Raw genomic sequence first — 18,176 nt, forward strand, 5'->3', positions numbered from 1 at the left:
CCTGCCGCACCTGCAGCCCAGCCCCAATCCCTCCCTCCCCCATGCCCCTTTCCTCCTCCCTCCCCCAGCCCCAACATAGTTACCAGCTGGAGGCAGCTGTGTCAGCTGCCTGTTTAATCTATGGCCAAATCTTTCGGATCCAATTCAGCCGAATCAAATTGGGACAACAATTTGAATCTCCAAATCGAATCGCTGTCCTCCGAATTGGCCAATTCCAAATCTGAAGCAAATACTTGCCACTTCGCACAGACCTACTGCTTACCTATCTTTGCTGGTCTTCCAGACTGAAGCTAAGCCTCCTAAGCCGTCTCAAAAAGAGGTAAACCTGGAGTCCTAACTGATGTTCCTTTTTTCTGTTCAAACGTCCAAAACTGATCAGTTGCTAAGCGTATAATGGTTCCCCATTTTTTTTCTCTACAAAGTACTGTATTTACCCAAATCCAAGGTGACTCTGAATTTAACATGATCCTCTCCCACCCCAATAATTAAATTCTGTGAATAGAAAATATATAAATTAGTTATTTTCTATGTACATTCTGTGTATCATAGTCTTAAATTCATCCCCTCAACCACGATGAGGGAAGGGCAAGTAGGAGAGGGGTAGATGGTCTGGGAGGCGGGGTGCTCCTGGCCCCAGTCTGGCCTGGTAGCAGTGTTAGTGCTAGCAGTTCTGGCCCAGTCCAGGCTTTGAGGCCTGGCTGAAGCTGCTGCCACCCCTGTAACAGCTGTTGCTAGGCTGGGGCTGGGGCTGGAGCAAGAGCAAGCATGTGCTTTGTGCCCTGGGTTGAAGCCATGAAAGAATTGAGGGTAAGCCGCTGTGGGAGGTGGGGGGGAAAGGAGGCACATAGGAGCCACATGCCCCTTTGATGCCCTGTACTTGAATCCAAGATGAGGGACTTTCACCCCCTCCATGTTGAATGGGGTGGGGATGGGGAGAACCTTGTCCTGGATTCAAGTAAATAAATAAGTCCCTGTGCTGTTTATGACTCATGGCTTTTTGTGATTTTTGGATTTTTTTTTTCAGTGTAGAATATGCAATATGAAAGCAAAGCCAGAGACGCAGCAGAGCAGGCCTGTACCTGGAGCAGCTGTCAGTGCTCAGAGCTGCAGTGCAATCAGTCTCCACTGCAGAGACAGCTGCTTTTGTGCACCACCCCCCCACCCCATGCCAAAGGCAGCAATAGGACTACTGCCTAAGGTGTCGTGTCCCCCCGTCCCCCCCGGTCAGTTATGGTACTGGCAAAACCAGTTTGAAGTGTGTATTACTCTTGAAATGCAAGGGTCAACATATAGTAAAGACATTGATATCTCAGTTGCTATGTTGTGTTTTTGGTTTCCATGTTCATACTAAAACACAAGAAATAGCCTGCTCTGTTACTCTGTTTTTTTCCCATTAGGCCTTGTCCACATTGCAGTGACAGGCATAATTGCATCTCATGTAGACTAATCCTAACTGGCATCAATATAGCAATGAAGCTGTGTGGTAATGCGAGCTGTACAGCAGGTAATTTTGGACAGTGGAAGACTGTGTCACTGTAGTTCATTGCTATCAGCACTTGGGCTATCTTGAATATGTCAACACTTGCATTCACGGTTCTTACTACAGAGCAGATGTAGCCTTAAGGTGATTGAAATAAATGTCAGCTCCAGTGGTAGAGGCCTGAAATGTATTAACAAAAAGTAGCTCCTCTCTTTATATATCATACAGCCCTGATTAGTGAGACCTTTCATTGTTCCATATGCTGATGCTCTGCCCTAAATTTGATTTAATCCAACCTCAGAGGAGGGAAAGCTGCTTTGAGCTTTCTCTCTCTCTAGACTTTTGGTCACTCCTCCTTCACTATTGCCATTCCCTGCCTTCTAAAAACTGGCCCCTATGTTACAATACATGGGGGATTCTTCCAGCATGCTTTAGGGAGACCTGCATGCCATTCTTGTGTGTGGTTTGGTTGAGCTGAAGCAGGGACTCTGCTCTTGATAATGACAGTGATGCAAAATAGGTCCTTTGGGATCTATGGGTGTCAGGGGTCTTCCCTTCAGAATTGTGACTAGCTTCTGCAGTACCCAGGAGGCTAGCTCAGCCTCTGGGGAGAAACCTAATGACCCTAGACTCTTGCGCTCAGCACCCAAGTCACTGGCATCTATTTCCTTTCTTTTAACAGGCTGCTGATACTCTTGCTGTCAGACAAAAAAGAAGAATCTATGACATCACCAATGTTTTGGAAGGGATTGATTTGATTGAGAAAAAGTCAAAAAACAGCATTCAGTGGAAGTAAGATGTGAACTGTGTATGTTTTCATGGGCTCAAGAAATAAAAAAGTTGTTCTTTTTCCATGAACAATTAAACAATTGGCAATTTAAAATATATGTTAAGATTAGGATGTGACATACGAAATGTCAGTAGTCCCATTACTAGGTGTCGTCTTTGTTTTCAGGTAGGACTAGGGAGACTAAAGTACTTTGTGCATGTTGGCAGGGGGGAGCGTGGGAAAGCTCATATTGCTGCTTTTCATACCTTTGTGTCTGGACAGTGTTCACTTTTGGGGGACTGTCAATCTGGTATTTCTCATGTTCACTAACATTTGTATAACCAATCATAACACTTTGTATAACTAGGTCCTAAAGTAGGTTCTTGAACTGAAAAATGAATCTGGGGCATGGGATCAAAATATTGTTCTGTGGTAGATCTGAAGTGAGAGAGGAGCCAAAGGCTCTACCTTTTTATTAAAAACAAAAAACAAAACATGAGGCAAAACCAAACATAATCCACTCTCCCTTCCCCAGATTCCCCCTGTAACAGTCAGCTTGGGGAAAATTGGAATGGGTACAGAAAGCACTGCCAAACCTGAAGAAGAAAATAGATAAAGAAGTATTATGTTGTTGCATATAATATTGATACAATATTATACCTTTTTAAGAGGTGTAGGTGCTGGCTGCAATACAAAAGAAGTCATAGACAGGCTGAGGTATCTGGAAGCCGAAATTGAAGATCTGGAACTAAAAGAAAAAGAGCTGGATCAGCAAAAACTGTGGCTGCAGCAAAGCATCAAAAATGTAATGGATGACTCCACAAACAACCAATATCCTTTGGACACTTATTGGATGTGCCTTCAAAATAGAATTAAAATAACTGGCTGGTAAAGCATGATGTTCATGGGAAGCAAGAAAAGGAAAATTGAACTAGGTGACCTATTGGGGTTTTAACAATAAAAGAAATGGAATCACTTGTACATTTTCAGTTAAAGTAGAATTTTAGTTTTCTTTGCAGTACTTGTGGAAATAACTCACTTTTCACTTTTGAAGTGAGAGTTATGAGTTGCTAGCAAGATCCAGTAGGCTGTTAAATACATGGAAAGGTCTAAAGTGAAAGCAAGCATGCTTGTGAAATTTTAAAACTGAATTAGACAAAGTACTGGAAAATATACTTTGGGGAAGAGAAATATTTAGCTGGTAGCAAGATTTTGGATATTGCAGTTAGGCCTTTTTAAGTTTTAACTTGAACTGCATGTGTTTTTTGGAGAGGGTGGGGGGTTTCAATGGATGATTAATTCACCAAGGTTCTTGTGGTAACCCAAAACTATTCATGAATTTAAGTTGAACTTAAGCAAATAGTTTTAGCAAAATTAAAATCCAGAAAGCTCAAAAATTTAGTATTGCCGTTTCCAAACTGAGCCACATCATTTTGGTGGCTAGATCCACATAGGCCTTGAGGTGCCATATGAAAAACTGAGGAAGAGAAAGCGTGGTGCTCATTCCTTTTCTGAGAGAGCCCAGAGGTTGTGATACTCCGTTGGGGTGTAAGAGACCCGAGTTCAGATCCTTTCTCCACTTCATTCAAAGTGAGGATTTTAACCCTGGTTCTTCACCTTTTAGACTAGGGACAGAAGTTACACGTACACTGGTTTAAGTGATCAGAAACTGGTTTAAACTTCTAACAGAATAGAATTTCAGTGCATACCAACCAGTTTCAAAGTGGCTGAAACTGGTTTAAGATAAATTTGGTTGAATGCAGTATCAGACTTAACTGATTTAGGTTAAACCACTTTATGAAACTTCTGTCCCAGACTCCTTTCTGGTTCAAGTTAAATCACAGTCCCCCCAGCATTTTGCAGCCCTGGGCTGGGCTGTGCTATCTGTTCCAGAGAGCAGGGCCGGCCCTACCCCTCTGCTCCCTAGCTGGAGGTCTGGGACCAGGGGTGTTAAACTTCCCTTCCCCTGAGTACAGAGCTGCCCTGCCCTGCTAAACTTACTGCTGGCTGCAACTGTGGACTGTAAATCCCAGAGGCACCTGGAAGCAGTAAGAGGAAGTAATGAACAATCCTGCAGATTCCTGCTGCTATGATTGTGGACTGCAAATTCCAGAAACCTTGGAGGCACCAGAAAGAGGAAGCAAATACACAGCCCATGCTGGCTACGTGCCAGAGAGCCATGGTCTAGCTCCCTCCCAGCTTCTGGCTTGAGCCACTGCAGGTACATGGCTGTATTTCCTGAAGCAAAGGTGAATGTCTGTTCATTTGCTTATTGGATCAATCTTTGCAATTTAGACTAACCTGCAAAGACTGAATCAATTCAGCCCAGGAAAGGACCTAACCACTAGGCCATGGGACTGGCATTATCAGTACTACCACAAGTTCTGGATGGCATTGAAATTCCCTTCTGAATCCAGTCCTTTGCTTTTATTTTTAAAAGGCCTCAAAATGATACAAAATTTATAAGTCGTTGTATTATGCCAGATATTTTGGATAAATTCAGTTTTGGCTTGACCTAAAGATGAAAATATTAATAATTTGTACTTCCCTGCTACAGAGCAATTTTTTAATGAAGAAAATGCAGCCTTTGGAATTAACTGAAATTCATTGTATTCATACGTGTAAGTTAAGCTTTTTAACAGGACCATAGGATCTTTTTTTGGCGTTTTATTTCTGTTGCTGTTTACAAGACAGGTTACTTAAATTTTTGAAAAGGTAAGATTTCTGAGATTCACTGGAACTTGTATTTTCCTTGTGTGTAAACAGCCAATAATTAGTTTTGCTTGTTGTGTTTGTGCCTATAGTATGTAGCCGTGTTTAGTATTCTTACCAATTTTGTTTCACATATTCTATAACTGGGGACTTTGGGAGGGAAAAATGCCATCTTTCCTATAAGCAGTTATGAAGTCCTTATCACTATGCTATGATTGCTCAAGAGGAACTGCTCAATAAAATCAAATATGTTTATCATGTCAGGGTTGCTTAACTGCCCAGATCATTAACCTGATGAACTTTAGCTGACCTGAAACCAGTTTGGTCAATACTAGTAACAGTGGGAAAGGCCATCACTCAGAAGTGCAGCCATACACTTTTAAAAGAATAGCTTTTTTTTTCCGATCTATGTATTTTTAAAACCAATAGCTAAGTCCAGCTGTGTGAAGGACATTGGAGTCAGTTTGCTAAGAACTGAGACTGTGCATCCCAAGTCAACAGTGAAGGAATAGCATGCATGTGTGTGCGCATATATATTTTTTCCTACAAAAAATGTCAATATTTGATATATTAAATCTTTCAAAAATATTCCTTCCCCATATGCCCCTCTCTTTCATATATATTCAACAATACAAACTAGCTAGTTAATGTTAGCAGAGCTACATCAAATGAAGTTCATATCTCTGACCAGCCTAGCTGCTCGCAAAAAGATTGTAGCGTATATTGGCCCAAATAGCATAAAGTAGAAATACTAAATACCCTTTGCAAACTGCCACAAATACCAACTGCACAGTACTTAAGGAAGAATTCAGTTTGTTTGCCTTTTGAAAATTTCCTTGACAGCAGTTACATTTTCATACATCACTCATGAAGACATCTGTAATTGCTTCAATGGTAAGTTGCTATTGGGCAGAAATCCTTAAGTGTTTTTAGCCGGTCAGGAACTCCATATTTGCAGTCTTAAAAATAATGCCTTTAACAGTACTTCATTTCAGAACCGAACATGAGGCTTATCGTATCCAATTTTGTCAGGGTTGTAAAGGGATGTCAGTTAATGCTCAGATACTGTGGGGTATACTTCCTGAATTATTGGGGTCATATGTAGGAGTCTACCCAACTCAAGGAGGCAGCCAGCCAATTTCACAGGAAAATTGCTAGGGTGGCTGCCACTTCCATGGGCTTATGCCTCTGATTAGCCCCACCCCTTGCCACTGATTGGTGGAGAGGGGTGGGGGCTGCGCAACAGGCAACCCCCTCAGCCAGTCAGCAGCAAGGAGTGGGGGCGGCAGCCAACATACCTGCTTGCCTTTGTGCCAGACTGCACAGCCAGGAGGACTGCTGGCTGCCACTGGAAAGCCAGCATTTTATTTTAGTAAGGGTTTTTTGTATCTTGTTCTTGTGTCCCTCTCCTCCCCCCGCAATTTCACAGAGATCTCCCAAGTCCACAATTTCTGCAAAATCCACACAGTCGCAGTATGAGTAGTTCCCATGTCATATGATTACACAATGAGATTTGATTTTGATTTTTTGTTCTCATATTTATCTTGAAAGGGTGCAGTGTATGAAATCTGTAGAATAGTATCCTATGTGAGTGTGTACTACTATGCAGGTATGTGGAAAGTTGTAAGTGTGGTTAATATTTTCTTAAAATTACTACTTAACTAGGAGACACGCTTCTAGCAATTCAAGCACCTTGTGGTACACAGTTAGAAGTTCCTATACCTGAAATGGTATGTACGAACAACCCGCTTATATTTGTCTAAGAGGCTGGGGGAATAATACCTGTGCCAATCAGGGTGTTTTTTCTTTTCACTTGTGAGAGAAACTATTAAGATTCATGTAATTGGATATGGAGTTTTCCCCTTCTCTTACCCACTCCCAAATGCTGCTGCAACCCTCACAGCAAAAAGTAATGGCCTTGGTCTCCCTTTTTAAAGTCAGCCAACATTGATCCTTCTGTGATAAGTTCCTTGCTCTCATACCCCTTCTGGCCCAAAGAACTCAGAAACCCCAAATCATATTTTTTATAGAACGAGGAGGTTAAGGAGACTGCATAACAATTTTGCAGAGAACATGATGAAACAAAGCTTTGACCAGGTTGGTGGGTGAGCAAGATAAAAGCCAACAAAGCAAATCGCTTCTCTTCTGCCATCTTTGTATCTTCAGTTTCTTTATTGAAATATTTTCCCCCTCTTTTCAACACTGCCTACATGGATAGGAAAAGTGGCACAAAGAATATTTGCCATTGTGCTTGTAGGAGAGCAATTCCATTTGACCAGTTTCTCATTTAAACTCAAGTGAGGAATGAGTGATTCAATTCTCATCCAAGTGCAGTAATTAAACTCTAAGTGCATAAAAAATCCCTCACGAGCTGCAAAGCTGATCTAGTGAGACTGCCCTCAGTACGGATGGATGCACACAATTCAAGTTTTTTCTGTAACAGAAATATTTGCCAGTTGCAGCATAAGTTCTGGCTCTTTGGGGGCAGATTGTTTTAGAATGTCTTGAGTTTCATTATAACTTGGAGTCCAGTCTTAAGTTAAGTTGTAAATTATGCCCTTTTTGGTTCTTCCTTTTCTTCCTTTTTTTCTCCTCAAAATGCGGGGAAAAAAAGTTGTCTAATCCCCTGAAGTGGCACAGCACTTGCTAATCTGCACCAGAGAAACCAGCCCTCGTTAACAGAGAAGCTTAATGTTGACAATTCTATTAGTAAATGGTCCCTATTAAGACTTATTTGTCCTGTGTTCAGTGAATCAAGGGAAAAGGATTCAGCCATAACAGGATACTTAGTCCCAATTAAAACAATTTTGCAGATGAGTGTAAAAGGAAATTATTTTACATGTAAATAGTCTCCAAAGGTCTTCACTGCTGGTTTGTTATGAGAAACATACTGTGATTCTTGGATAAGTATGAATTAAATTGTGTGAACCTGCCACAAATTCTGTATTGTGACATTTTTTGATTGTGTGAATAGCAAGTTTATAATCTGCTTATTGCTCATGTGGGTCATTATATTTGCTGTCTGATTGCAAGCAGATAATTTTGCATAAGAACTGTCTGTACTGGGTTCAGTGACTAGAAGATAGACAGCATGTAACTATGCAGTGACATTCTTAATAAAAGCCCTTTTGCCTGCAGTAACTGCCATAGAAAGCAATGAAGCTACTTACAATTCTTTTGAACTTCTAACTAAAAAAATAATCTGTTTTAATTATTAAAGGGACAAAATGGACAAAAGAAATACCAGATCAATCTAAAAAGCAGTTCAGGACCTATCCATGTTTTGCTTATTAATAAAGAATCCAGTTCTTCCAAGCCTGTGGTGTTTCCAGTTCCTCCACCTGATGACCTTGCACAGCCCCCATCTCAACCTGCTCTACCAGTGACTCCCCCAAAACCTACCACAGCTACTCAAGATACATCAAAGCACCATGGTCTTGACCAAGGGCAGCATTTACCACATACATCTGTTGCAGAGACGCCACCAGGTAAGTCGAGGGGTGGGGGGTTCCCCTCAAATAAACTTTCTTAGAAAACTAGGTAGGAGGGAAAATGAATCAACAATGTTATGTATCAGCTGTCTTGATGGCAGGGAGGTTTCTACTCTTCAGACTGCTGCTGAGACTTTCTTTCACAATTAGTCTTTTACCAGGAAGATCTCAGAAGTATTCCTGTGAAATGTTCTTAGGACTAGCACACAGCAGGGCCCTGAGCTGACTTTTTTTTTTTCCAAATGGATGTAGCAATAGCTGAATAAGATGGAAAGCCTCCAGTGGGGCTGCAATTCTTGAACCTTGTCATAAAACAGATCATAAAAAATTCTTGCTTTCACTCCAAAAAGTGGTTGCCTTCTCCCGCAATATCGCAGAGATCATCCACACTCATTTTTATCATGAATGCTGAGGTAATAAAATGTTATTTTGGAACAGATCACGGATACCAGAACCAAATCTCTGGAGAGTCTATGGAGATATGTGCATCTTGTGGAGTAGGGGAGATTCATTTAACTTGCCTGCAAATATTGGACGTGCTCTAATGCAGCAGTTCTCAACCAAAGTGCTGCAAGATCCTTTGCTATAGGATGCCATGTGATATTAGGACTGTGAGGTGTACAAACATGATTCACAGGATAAAACCCAGAGATTTCTAATAGCAATCCATACCATCAAAAACATTCTGACCTGGTGTGGTCTTTCTGAGTTCTTAATAGCAAAAGAATCGCTCTTTTATTTTTCTGTAGTCAAAAAAACTAGTGACAGCTAAGAGCTGGCATTTTCTGAGGAGTACCTTGGGTCTAAAAAGGATGAGAACTACTATTCTAATGGACAAGGTGGAGGCATTATGGGTCGTGTTTACAAGAATTAAAAAAAAAAAATAATGCATCCTTTCTTATCTTTCTAGAAAGCAGTTTGCAACAGAGTGATACAGCTCCAGCAAATCCTTACCCTAGCCTTCCAGAGTCTGGCCTGTACACTAGCCTTGTAACAGATGTAACGCAAAATACTGCTAGCTCAAATGACTATCCAGCCTTGCTTCCCTTGGACGTTAATTGTATTCTCAAGCCAAACTCATTTGACATTGCAAAGATGGAAGAGCCCACAGGTAAGATACCTTGTTTTTCTTTTTTGTTTTGCCGATGCTGTACTTCATTTCTCCTAACCAAATAGCATTTTGGTGAATTTTCCTAGGAAGAACATGCTTTGGCTTGGAGGGTCTGTAGCTCTTTGTTTCAAGTGTTCATGAAAAATCCCCTCACCTAACACTCTACTTTAGCGGTTTGAACTTACTGCCTGTAGAGCCAGGGTAGGGAGAGGTGTTTCTTCAGGGAAAAGAGGCAGTAGCACTGTGGGGAGGAACAGTGACTGGTGGCATGGGTCAGGTTGGAAGCAGCCCATGCTCAGAGCTAAGCTCTAACGAAGCATTCCCCCAATCTGAAATGTTGCTGAGCACAGCTTTATTTTAATATCTGATTAATGCACAGAACCTAGATTGACTTTGACAAACATGTGTTTATGTTTAACAGGCACTATTAGCGGTGATATCATTGATGAATTAATGTCTTCAGATGGTAAGCATTTAGGATTCCCGTTTTGCTTCAATGAATAAGGATTAGGTTTTAAGCTTGTATTTCATACTTGAGTATTAATGGACTGTTTTGTTGGGTGCTTATCTAAATATTATTCCACACTTCATTAAATATACCCACTATTTAAAGTGGATGCCAGTACTATGACCTGTTTCAGTTCTACCTCCTTTCCTCTCCTCCTTGGTTCTAGTCTCCATGCTTCCACCTGTTTCCCTTTTTCCTGCTGGCTGTAACTAAGAAAACTATTCAGTGATTTGATCTGAGTGCCACTCTGAGCAAATATGGTGCATTTCCTCACATACACATGCACCTTCCTACTGCTGTCCCCTCCCCCTCCTCAAAAATCAATCCTCCAAAATGTGGTCTCTCTCTTAAATGAAGAAGCTGATGAGTGGAACAGTCTTTTCTTTTTCTTCATTCTACCTTCCCAAAACAAAGTCTCTCTCTTACTTAGGGGCATATGGCATGTGAAAAATATGGTGGGTTTGAACTCATTAGATTTTTGTGTGAGTTTGGGCAAGACTTTTTAGTCTCTCTGCCTTGGTTCCCCCATCTGTTAAGTGGAGATAATAGTATTACTTTTACCTTTTAGTATAAATATATAGAAGAAGGTGAGGTGCACAGATGCTATAACAATAGGGGGGCATAGAAGTACAATAGATCACTAGTATCAACCACAAAGGCTGCTTAATAGTTGCTTTGCTGCAGCTGAGGGAACTGAAATCTCCATTATGCAGCATTGGCTCCATTCCAGGTAGCATTGCTAGCAGATCCATTTGAAATGTAATGAACTGCACCTACCTATTCTGAATTTTTTTCTTTAATCTTATGTTGGTGGAGTTGCGTTGGTGTCTTTCATTGATACTTCCAAATCCCTCTTTAATGTTTCATCTAGTATCACTGGACTTCAAAACTCACTATTTTCTACTATAATAAAGCTTATTAACTATCTAAATGGTTCTTGTTTTTACAGTTTTTCCTCTCTTACGACTCTCTCCCACTCCTGGAGATGACTACAACTTTAACCTGGATGATAATGAAGGAGTCTGTGATCTTTTTGATGTGCAGATACTAAATTATTAGATTCGGTATCAACCAGACTGTCATATCTACCTCTAACTATGTAACATTCTAGACTCCTTCATAACCTAAGTATTTAAAATAATGAATGTATAAATTCTTAGTTCACCGACTTTGGGAGTGTTTTTCCTTTTGCTTCCTTAACTACTTCACAAAACTTTTTACATTCAAAAACTAGAAGAAAGGGCTTTTTCATTATAATGAATTTCAGGTAATTTGATTTAAGATCCCAAGTTCCCTTACTTCTTCTTCTGGATGAAAAGTGAAAACCGTTTTATAGCAGGTTTTTTTTTTTTTTTTTTTTGTAATGACCCAGGCTTGTTACTTACAGGTAAAAGCATTGTGTATGAAGCTTTACTGCCAAGAAGCTTTTTGTATTTTTTAAAATCTTTTTCAAACAATTTTAAAGCTTTCACTGCCAAACTATAAGGTGAAGGACAGTAACATGGTTATGCTAAATTGTTTCAGTGAACCAATTTTGTGAAGTGCCTTCTGTTTTAGCACTTTAAGTTTCTCACATTGACTTCTGACATTCCACTTTCCTAGACAATAGGAAAGGTCTGTTTGTAGTTTGTATTAAAGTGTGCTGATGCTTGTATATTAACAAGATTTTTTTAATAAAACTGTACAAAGAATCTAGTAGTTTTCATCATTATTTGGTTTTGAAATTTGTAGCTCTGTCATTGTGCATTACAACTGTGATAATAAGTCTGTAGCAGCATCCACGTTGGCTGGTTCACTTTCCAGGGGTTTAGAAACCTGAAAAAGTATAAGTATAAAACTTATATTAATTTCACTGCTGAAAGAAAGCTAGAATATTTGTATGTCTAGACAACAAGTTATAAAATGTGTGCTATAATTTATTCACTTTTGAGGGATAAAAGACTTGCTAGACTAGCTGGACCAGTGGCCAAAACATAATGGACCTGGATAAAATGAAAACAGACTTAATTATAGAGGAACACTAGTCTGACACAGGGTTGCACCCCTCTTTAACTATCTACTGCATGCATAGTAAGCTTTCTGCCACTGAGAGCTCTAGTCTTGGCCCATCCCCCAAGCCAGTAAACTCTTTGCACCCCATTTTTCAAAATCCTGGGTCTACACAATCCTAAAATGGTGAAGGTACATTCTTCTGTATAGAGTACTGTATTTGTCGTGTACCAAGAAGACCAATTATTGGAGCCCTATCAAAGCTCGAGATACAGAAATACCAAATTTCAAAATGTGTTTTCCTTTGAGGGGAATCTGAACGGATAGAAGTGGGACTTGCATCTTTTTGAGACTCTGTTAATAGATTTCAATGTTAACATTTAGTTGAAAGGAATAAAGTAATGTACGTATCAGGTTATCACCTTCAGATTTGACAGCATTGCATTGAGTCACAACCACTTTTTTCAGTGATGAGCTAAAAATATTAAATTCTTTCACTCTTTTAAACTGAGGATGCTATTATGCTCACTGCCAATAAGACATTAAAGGGCACTTTTATAAATCTTACCAGATGTCCCTTTTGAGATTCTGCTGAAATTCCTTTTGATAGTTGCTTGACTTCTTTCTGTACTTCAGTAAATGCTTTGTCTACCATGCTAATTTTTTCATTATTCACAATGTTTATCTTTAGAGAAGAAAAAGAGAAGTTTAATTAAGACACTAACATAATTTTATTAGTCTGATATGAAGCTAGAATGTACTCTGCTTATGTGTGCATATGGTAAGTACATAATTCATAACACAATGCCAATCTCAATTTTACATAAAATAAACGTACTATCTGTATAGGAATATTTTAACCATGCTGTCTATTTCCACAATTGCATAGCAGTCGCCTGTTCCAAAGTTCCCAATATCAGAACTGAACTAGGTCCTGTCAACTTTAAGTCTGCTATTAGAGGCATAGGATTCTCTGAGTAACAAGGCAGCCAAAATAAGGTGTCAAGAGCTTTTTGCATACTGCATTCCTGTGGTTAGGGCATTATTTACATTGTTTGGGTGAGTTAGCCTTTTTTTTTTTTGTCTTGAAGATATGCATTTAACATAGTCCACTGTACATGATATTTATATAGCAATTAAACATGGCTATGCATAGCCTGACTTCTGAAGCTGCTTGCCGATTCTTAAAATCCTGCTTTAACTGCTTGACTGAGTAAATGGAATCGACATTTGTGGAAGAGGTGATACCTTTTTTTAGACCAACAAGATATTTGCAAACAAATATTTTATTTGCAAGCTTTCGGGCAGACTCACCCTTCATCAGGCATAGGAGACAGCAGAAATTGTAAAAGTTCTCCTTGGTAGAAATGAAAATTTGTATTTCACAGGGGAGCTGAAGGTGTGGTAAAGTCTCCTGTTTGGAACAGTTCATTTTGTCCAGGTCAGGCACAGAGAAAGGTTGAAAGTCTTTTTACCTTGAAGTTGTCTGGTGGCGAGTTTTTAAAAGAACACTAATCCAAATGGGTCTCCAGCAACAGACTGACAAAGGAGGGCTTATATTGCCAAATTGGCTTTAAGAGGAAAAGTTTTTTTTCTAGAAATAGAACACGTGAGACAAATTGTTTCAAACTGTCACCTTCAGTTAATTTTAGCCAACACAGAGAAGCAACTAGTTCCAGGAAGGTTTCTTAGTTTCTCAGCAAATTTGTTGGTAAATACAATTATGTAAATTGCCATACCAACTTGAAATCTTTTAATCTTGATTGTCTTCAGTGTCATACATTGGGCCTTTACCTGTCAACTCCGATTGCTTCATAGGCTGTTAAGTTTTAACAGGGATCCTAAATGAAAACTACCTGTCTAACAGACAAGTACAGTATCACTTTGGGAGCACACTCACTTTTTCTTGCGTTTCCCAGCCTTTACTAGATCTGAACATTCATATTGGAACCACCATTGTAAGTGAATTAAAAATTACATTACATTTAGTGATGGGTTTGCCTCTATTCAAGAAAATGGACATATAAACACTTCCATTTACTCGCTTTTATTGGATGCCTGCACTGTAAAACAACTTCTGTTGTGGAGACAGTGACTGAGGGTGACAAAATGAAGCAGGGCTGGGAATGGCTTTGTGCACACTGCTGGACTGTGGCTTAAGAATTGTGTTCTGGACTTTCAGGGCTTGCCCCTATCTATCTCATGGCTAAGTTTCCCATTGTAAGTGTAAAAGGATACTGTGCTACCCTAGAAGAATATTACAAGGAAAGAAGCAGTTAATTAATTATGAGATTTTTAGATAAAATGTAGACAGACATCATTAGTATCTAGACAGAAAAATGTTCACTTAGAGCAGTGATTCTCAATGTCTCTCTCCCCCTTACCTTTATCTCTGGCTGCACCCCGGACCAACAGGATCTAGAGCTCACACTGCTGTTTCTACCTGGCTGGGCTGGGCCAGGGCCACTGCTACTGCTGCCCTGGAGCCTCCAGAGCCAGAGTAGGCTGCTGCAGAAGGTAAGCAGCAGGGGATGGAGGGGGCAGGCAGTGTCACAGGGTGAGAGGGAGATTGGTAGTAGAGGGAAGTGGCATGGGAGCAGGCATAGGCATGGGTGGGAGCAAGGGACAGGGATCTGGCCCCTCACTCCCCCTGCCACTGCTTTCCCAGCACAGCAGTGGGGGGACAATTAAGATGACCCCCCCCCAATAACTTTCTATGTATAGAATTATAGGGGAGGGGGGCGGTTCTTAAATTCAAATCCATCCTGGATTTGGGTAAATATGGTACATGCATGCTTAGGCTTATCCCTGCTTAGCTGCCCTCCACCCCCACAGCCTGACCCATCTGCCAAAGAGGTATGCACAGTAATATACAAAGTTTTTTTTTAAAAAACTAGTTGACACTTGTCATAACCCAAAGGTATGATTTTGTGTGCGCTTCGGCACTAGAATTACACCCGCTAAATTGCAGCTTCGTTGCACGATGGGGTTTTCTGCTGCAGAGGAGAACCCCGGTGCAAGGGAGAATTTCCTGCCAATTTGTAGCTTCCTTTGCAGGGTGCATTGCTCAAGTTGCAAGAGAAATGCACGGTGCAAAGGAGTTCCCACCACCCGCATGCAAATTTGTTCCCCGCTATTGGCTAGTTCTAAATTATTCCCACGCAGAAATACTGCAATTCATCAGAGCATAGGACTTCCCCTCCATGGGTAATGTGATTCTCCTCGGGATGGAGGCCAGACCCAAACCCTTGTGTCCTCCAAATGATAAAATGGGATGAAGAAATGTCACCCTGTGCCCACAGCAGCAGCTCTTCCCTGAACCCAAATCTGTCTGAATGTTCCTGGTAGTGCAAATCTGAACCTCTTCTCAATGTAGTAGTGCCTTCACAGCATCATAGATTCTTGGACTGTTTGGGGCTGAAAGGGTCCAGGTCCCCTGCACTAGGTAGGAAAATACAACTGGGGTCAAGTGACCCCAGCGAGGTGACTGTCCAGTCTCCTTTTGAAGATGTCCAGGGTAGGTGATTACACCACCTCTAGAGGGAGTTTGTTCCACAATCTGGACACCCTGACTGTGAAGGAGTTTTTCCTGGAATCGAGCCTGAAGCTGCCTTCTAGGAGTTTGTATCCATTGCTCTTTGTCATCCCCAGGAGTGTCCTGGTGAACAGCTGTTCACCCAGTTCCTGATGTACTCCCATAATTCAGCGGTAAGCCACTACCAAGTCCCCTCTCAGCCTTCTCTTCTGTAGGCTGAAGAGGCCCAAGTCCCCCAGCCTCTCCTCGTATGGCTTGTTTTGCAAGTCCCTGATCATACAGGTGGCTCTTTAGAACCCCTCTAGTTTTTCCACGTCCTTGTTGAAGAGCAGCACCCAGAACCGGGAACTGGACACAGTCCTCCAGGTGTGTTCTCACCAGTGCGGAGTACAGTATGATCCCACATAAGGGGGGGGGACTGTTTTTTAACTCCTCATGCCGGTGAGAACCCTTGTGTGTTAAAGTGGAAGAGCCAGGGATGGATGAATACTTTCCTAGTTGAAACACCTTAGTATGGATCAGTTCTGCCCTGCCCCCGTACTGGCAGCACCTCCGGCTGCCCGTGGTTCGCTGCTGGGTGGGGACGGGCAGCACTTCCCAGGCAGGTCCCCTGCACCCTTGGTTTTCCTTTCCCCAAGGGAATGTTGTGCCCCCCCCCCCCTTACACCAACCCCAACTCCCCGTCTTGGGCTGCGCCTGCGCCTGCACCCTGCTCTGCTCCGGCCGCGCCGCACTCACCTTCTTCAGGCCCGTGGTGACGCGCTTGGCCTTGGCCTTGCGGAGTTTGCTGTTGGCCACGTGGAACACGCTCTGCAGCCGCGGCACCTTCGCCCTGCTCTTGCCCATCGCCTAGCGGGGAGATCGCTGCGTCCCGCCGGGCCCCGAGCCGGGCGAGCGGGGGAACTGCTCCGGACGCCGCAGCAGGTAGAGAAGGCCTCACCCGGCGCACGTGCCGCGGGGCGAGCGCTACGTCACAGCAGCGCGGCCGGGAATCCCCGCCCCACAGCCTGACACCCCGGTGGTGACGCCACAGGAGCGTTTGGGCGGAGCTCTGAGGCCCCCGGCGATAATTGGGCGAGAGCGGGTTCTAGAACGGCGAGGGGCGGGGCGAGCGATGTAATATGGCGTTGGCGCTCCCTCGGGCTGGGTTGGGTATTCCCATCCCCGCCCGCAGCAGCGGCTCTGGCACCCCAAACGGGAATCCGCAGCGGCAGAGACACTCTGCCCGCCGGGCCTGCCCCAGCTCTGCCATCGCTCTAGTCCGCAGAGACTCACAGAAAATTAGAGTTGGAAGAGACCTCAGGAGGGCAACCTAGCCCAGCCCCCTGCCCAAGCAGGACCAGCCCCAGCTAGATCATCCCAGCCAAGGCTTTGTCTATCCGGGGCTTAAAACCTTCCAAGGATGGAGATGCCACCCCTCTCCGGGTTGTTTGCGGCTGCTTCCAGAGCAAAAAAGGCTGAGAACCCCGCACTGTCCTTGGCGGTGGGAGTGATGGGGCAGGTCCGGTACAACCCTGTGACCTTGCCCTGCCCTGGGCTCGGGTGTAAAGTTCATTAAAGAAGGCTGTTGGGGACAACCTGGTGCCCGGTGTAACGAGAATAGTGATACCTGCTGTCAGGAGTCTTTAAAGCAGTGTGTGGTTGGGGGAGGGGGCGTTATAACGGGAGTGCATTTTATGGACTGTTTCCCTGGAGCACATGGTTATCCCTGGGATAAGATGCAGATACGTAGCGTTTAGGCTGGCGCGGATTTATGCCGTATAGGATAACCTGGAGTTTTCCCATCCTGAACTGAACCGGGGTGTTACCCCAGGGCAGGGCAGGGCAGGGCAGGGCTGTGTTGTGTGTGCTCTTTTGTATTTACACTGATGTTAACACTGGTCACCGGGGATCCTGGTTTTCTCTGATTAAAAAAATCCCACATTTTCGGATTAAAACAAGTAACCCAAAATCCAGTTTTCCGTGATTAAAATGAAACGCCTCTCTCTCTCTCTCTCTAGACAGAGAGAGAGAGAGAGAGAGATGGGAGGGCAACTATAAATAGTGGTGTTTCATTTAAATCACGGGAAAACGTGGATTTTGGGTTACTTGTTTTAATCTGAAAATTGGAGACTTTGTTGTTATCGGAGAAAACCAGGATCCCTGCTAATCATCACACCACGGTAACCCCGTGTGGCTGGTGCCGGAAAGAGAGCAAGGAGCAGAGCCCCTAGCCCGAAAGATGATAAAAAGGGATCCGTATGCAATGCCAGAAGCAAACCCGAGATGGCAGTGTTTCCCTCCGTACCCCGGCTTCGTGGCTTTTCAATCTGCCACTCATTCTTTGTATGTCATTAATGCTGAGACCTGAGGAAGAATGTCTTGCATGCGAAAGCTTGTCTAACCGTACCCCAGCTACATAGGTGGTCCAACAGATGATATCACCCTAAGAAATCCTTGCCTCTCGCATATTTTCTGGCTACAATATCACTCTTCCACTGTTGCATGGCAATTAGCACTTAGAGGTGTTGGCTGGGATCATCCCACCCTCCTTGTGCCCTGTGGAGTACAAACCCATAGGAAGAGCTGTGCCCACTGATTC

The 18,176-nt window shown here is 42.7% G+C and overlaps 2 protein-coding genes across 2 annotated transcripts; one reads left to right on the plus strand and one right to left on the minus strand.

Moving 5' to 3' along the window:
* The first annotated feature begins 218 nt into the window (after positions 1 to 218).
* On the plus strand, positions 219 to 11,762 carry E2F5 (E2F transcription factor 5). Its single transcript, XM_006020607.3, has 9 exons — positions 219 to 1,504; positions 2,163 to 2,272; positions 2,919 to 3,080; positions 5,812 to 5,855; positions 6,627 to 6,691; positions 8,182 to 8,449; positions 9,363 to 9,563; positions 9,985 to 10,029; positions 11,021 to 11,762. Exons 1-9 carry the CDS (start codon positions 1,487 to 1,489, stop codon positions 11,128 to 11,130), a joined length of 1,023 nt encoding a protein of 340 aa, XP_006020669.1. The 5' UTR covers positions 219 to 1,486; the 3' UTR covers positions 11,131 to 11,762.
* Positions 11,412 to 16,600, minus strand: LOC102375686. The gene is made up of 3 exons (XM_006020595.3): positions 16,334 to 16,600; positions 12,629 to 12,745; positions 11,412 to 11,886 (listed from the first exon to the last, which is right to left on the minus strand). Exons 1-3 carry the CDS (start codon positions 16,439 to 16,441, stop codon positions 11,818 to 11,820), a joined length of 294 nt encoding a protein of 97 aa, XP_006020657.1. The 5' UTR covers positions 16,442 to 16,600; the 3' UTR covers positions 11,412 to 11,817.
* Between the last annotated feature and the right edge of the window lie 1,576 nt (positions 16,601 to 18,176).

The sequence above is a fragment of the Alligator sinensis genome, unplaced genomic scaffold (assembly GCF_000455745.1).
Source record: "Alligator sinensis unplaced genomic scaffold, ASM45574v1 scaffold717_1, whole genome shotgun sequence".
Taxonomy (NCBI): Eukaryota; Metazoa; Chordata; order Crocodylia; family Alligatoridae; genus Alligator; species Alligator sinensis.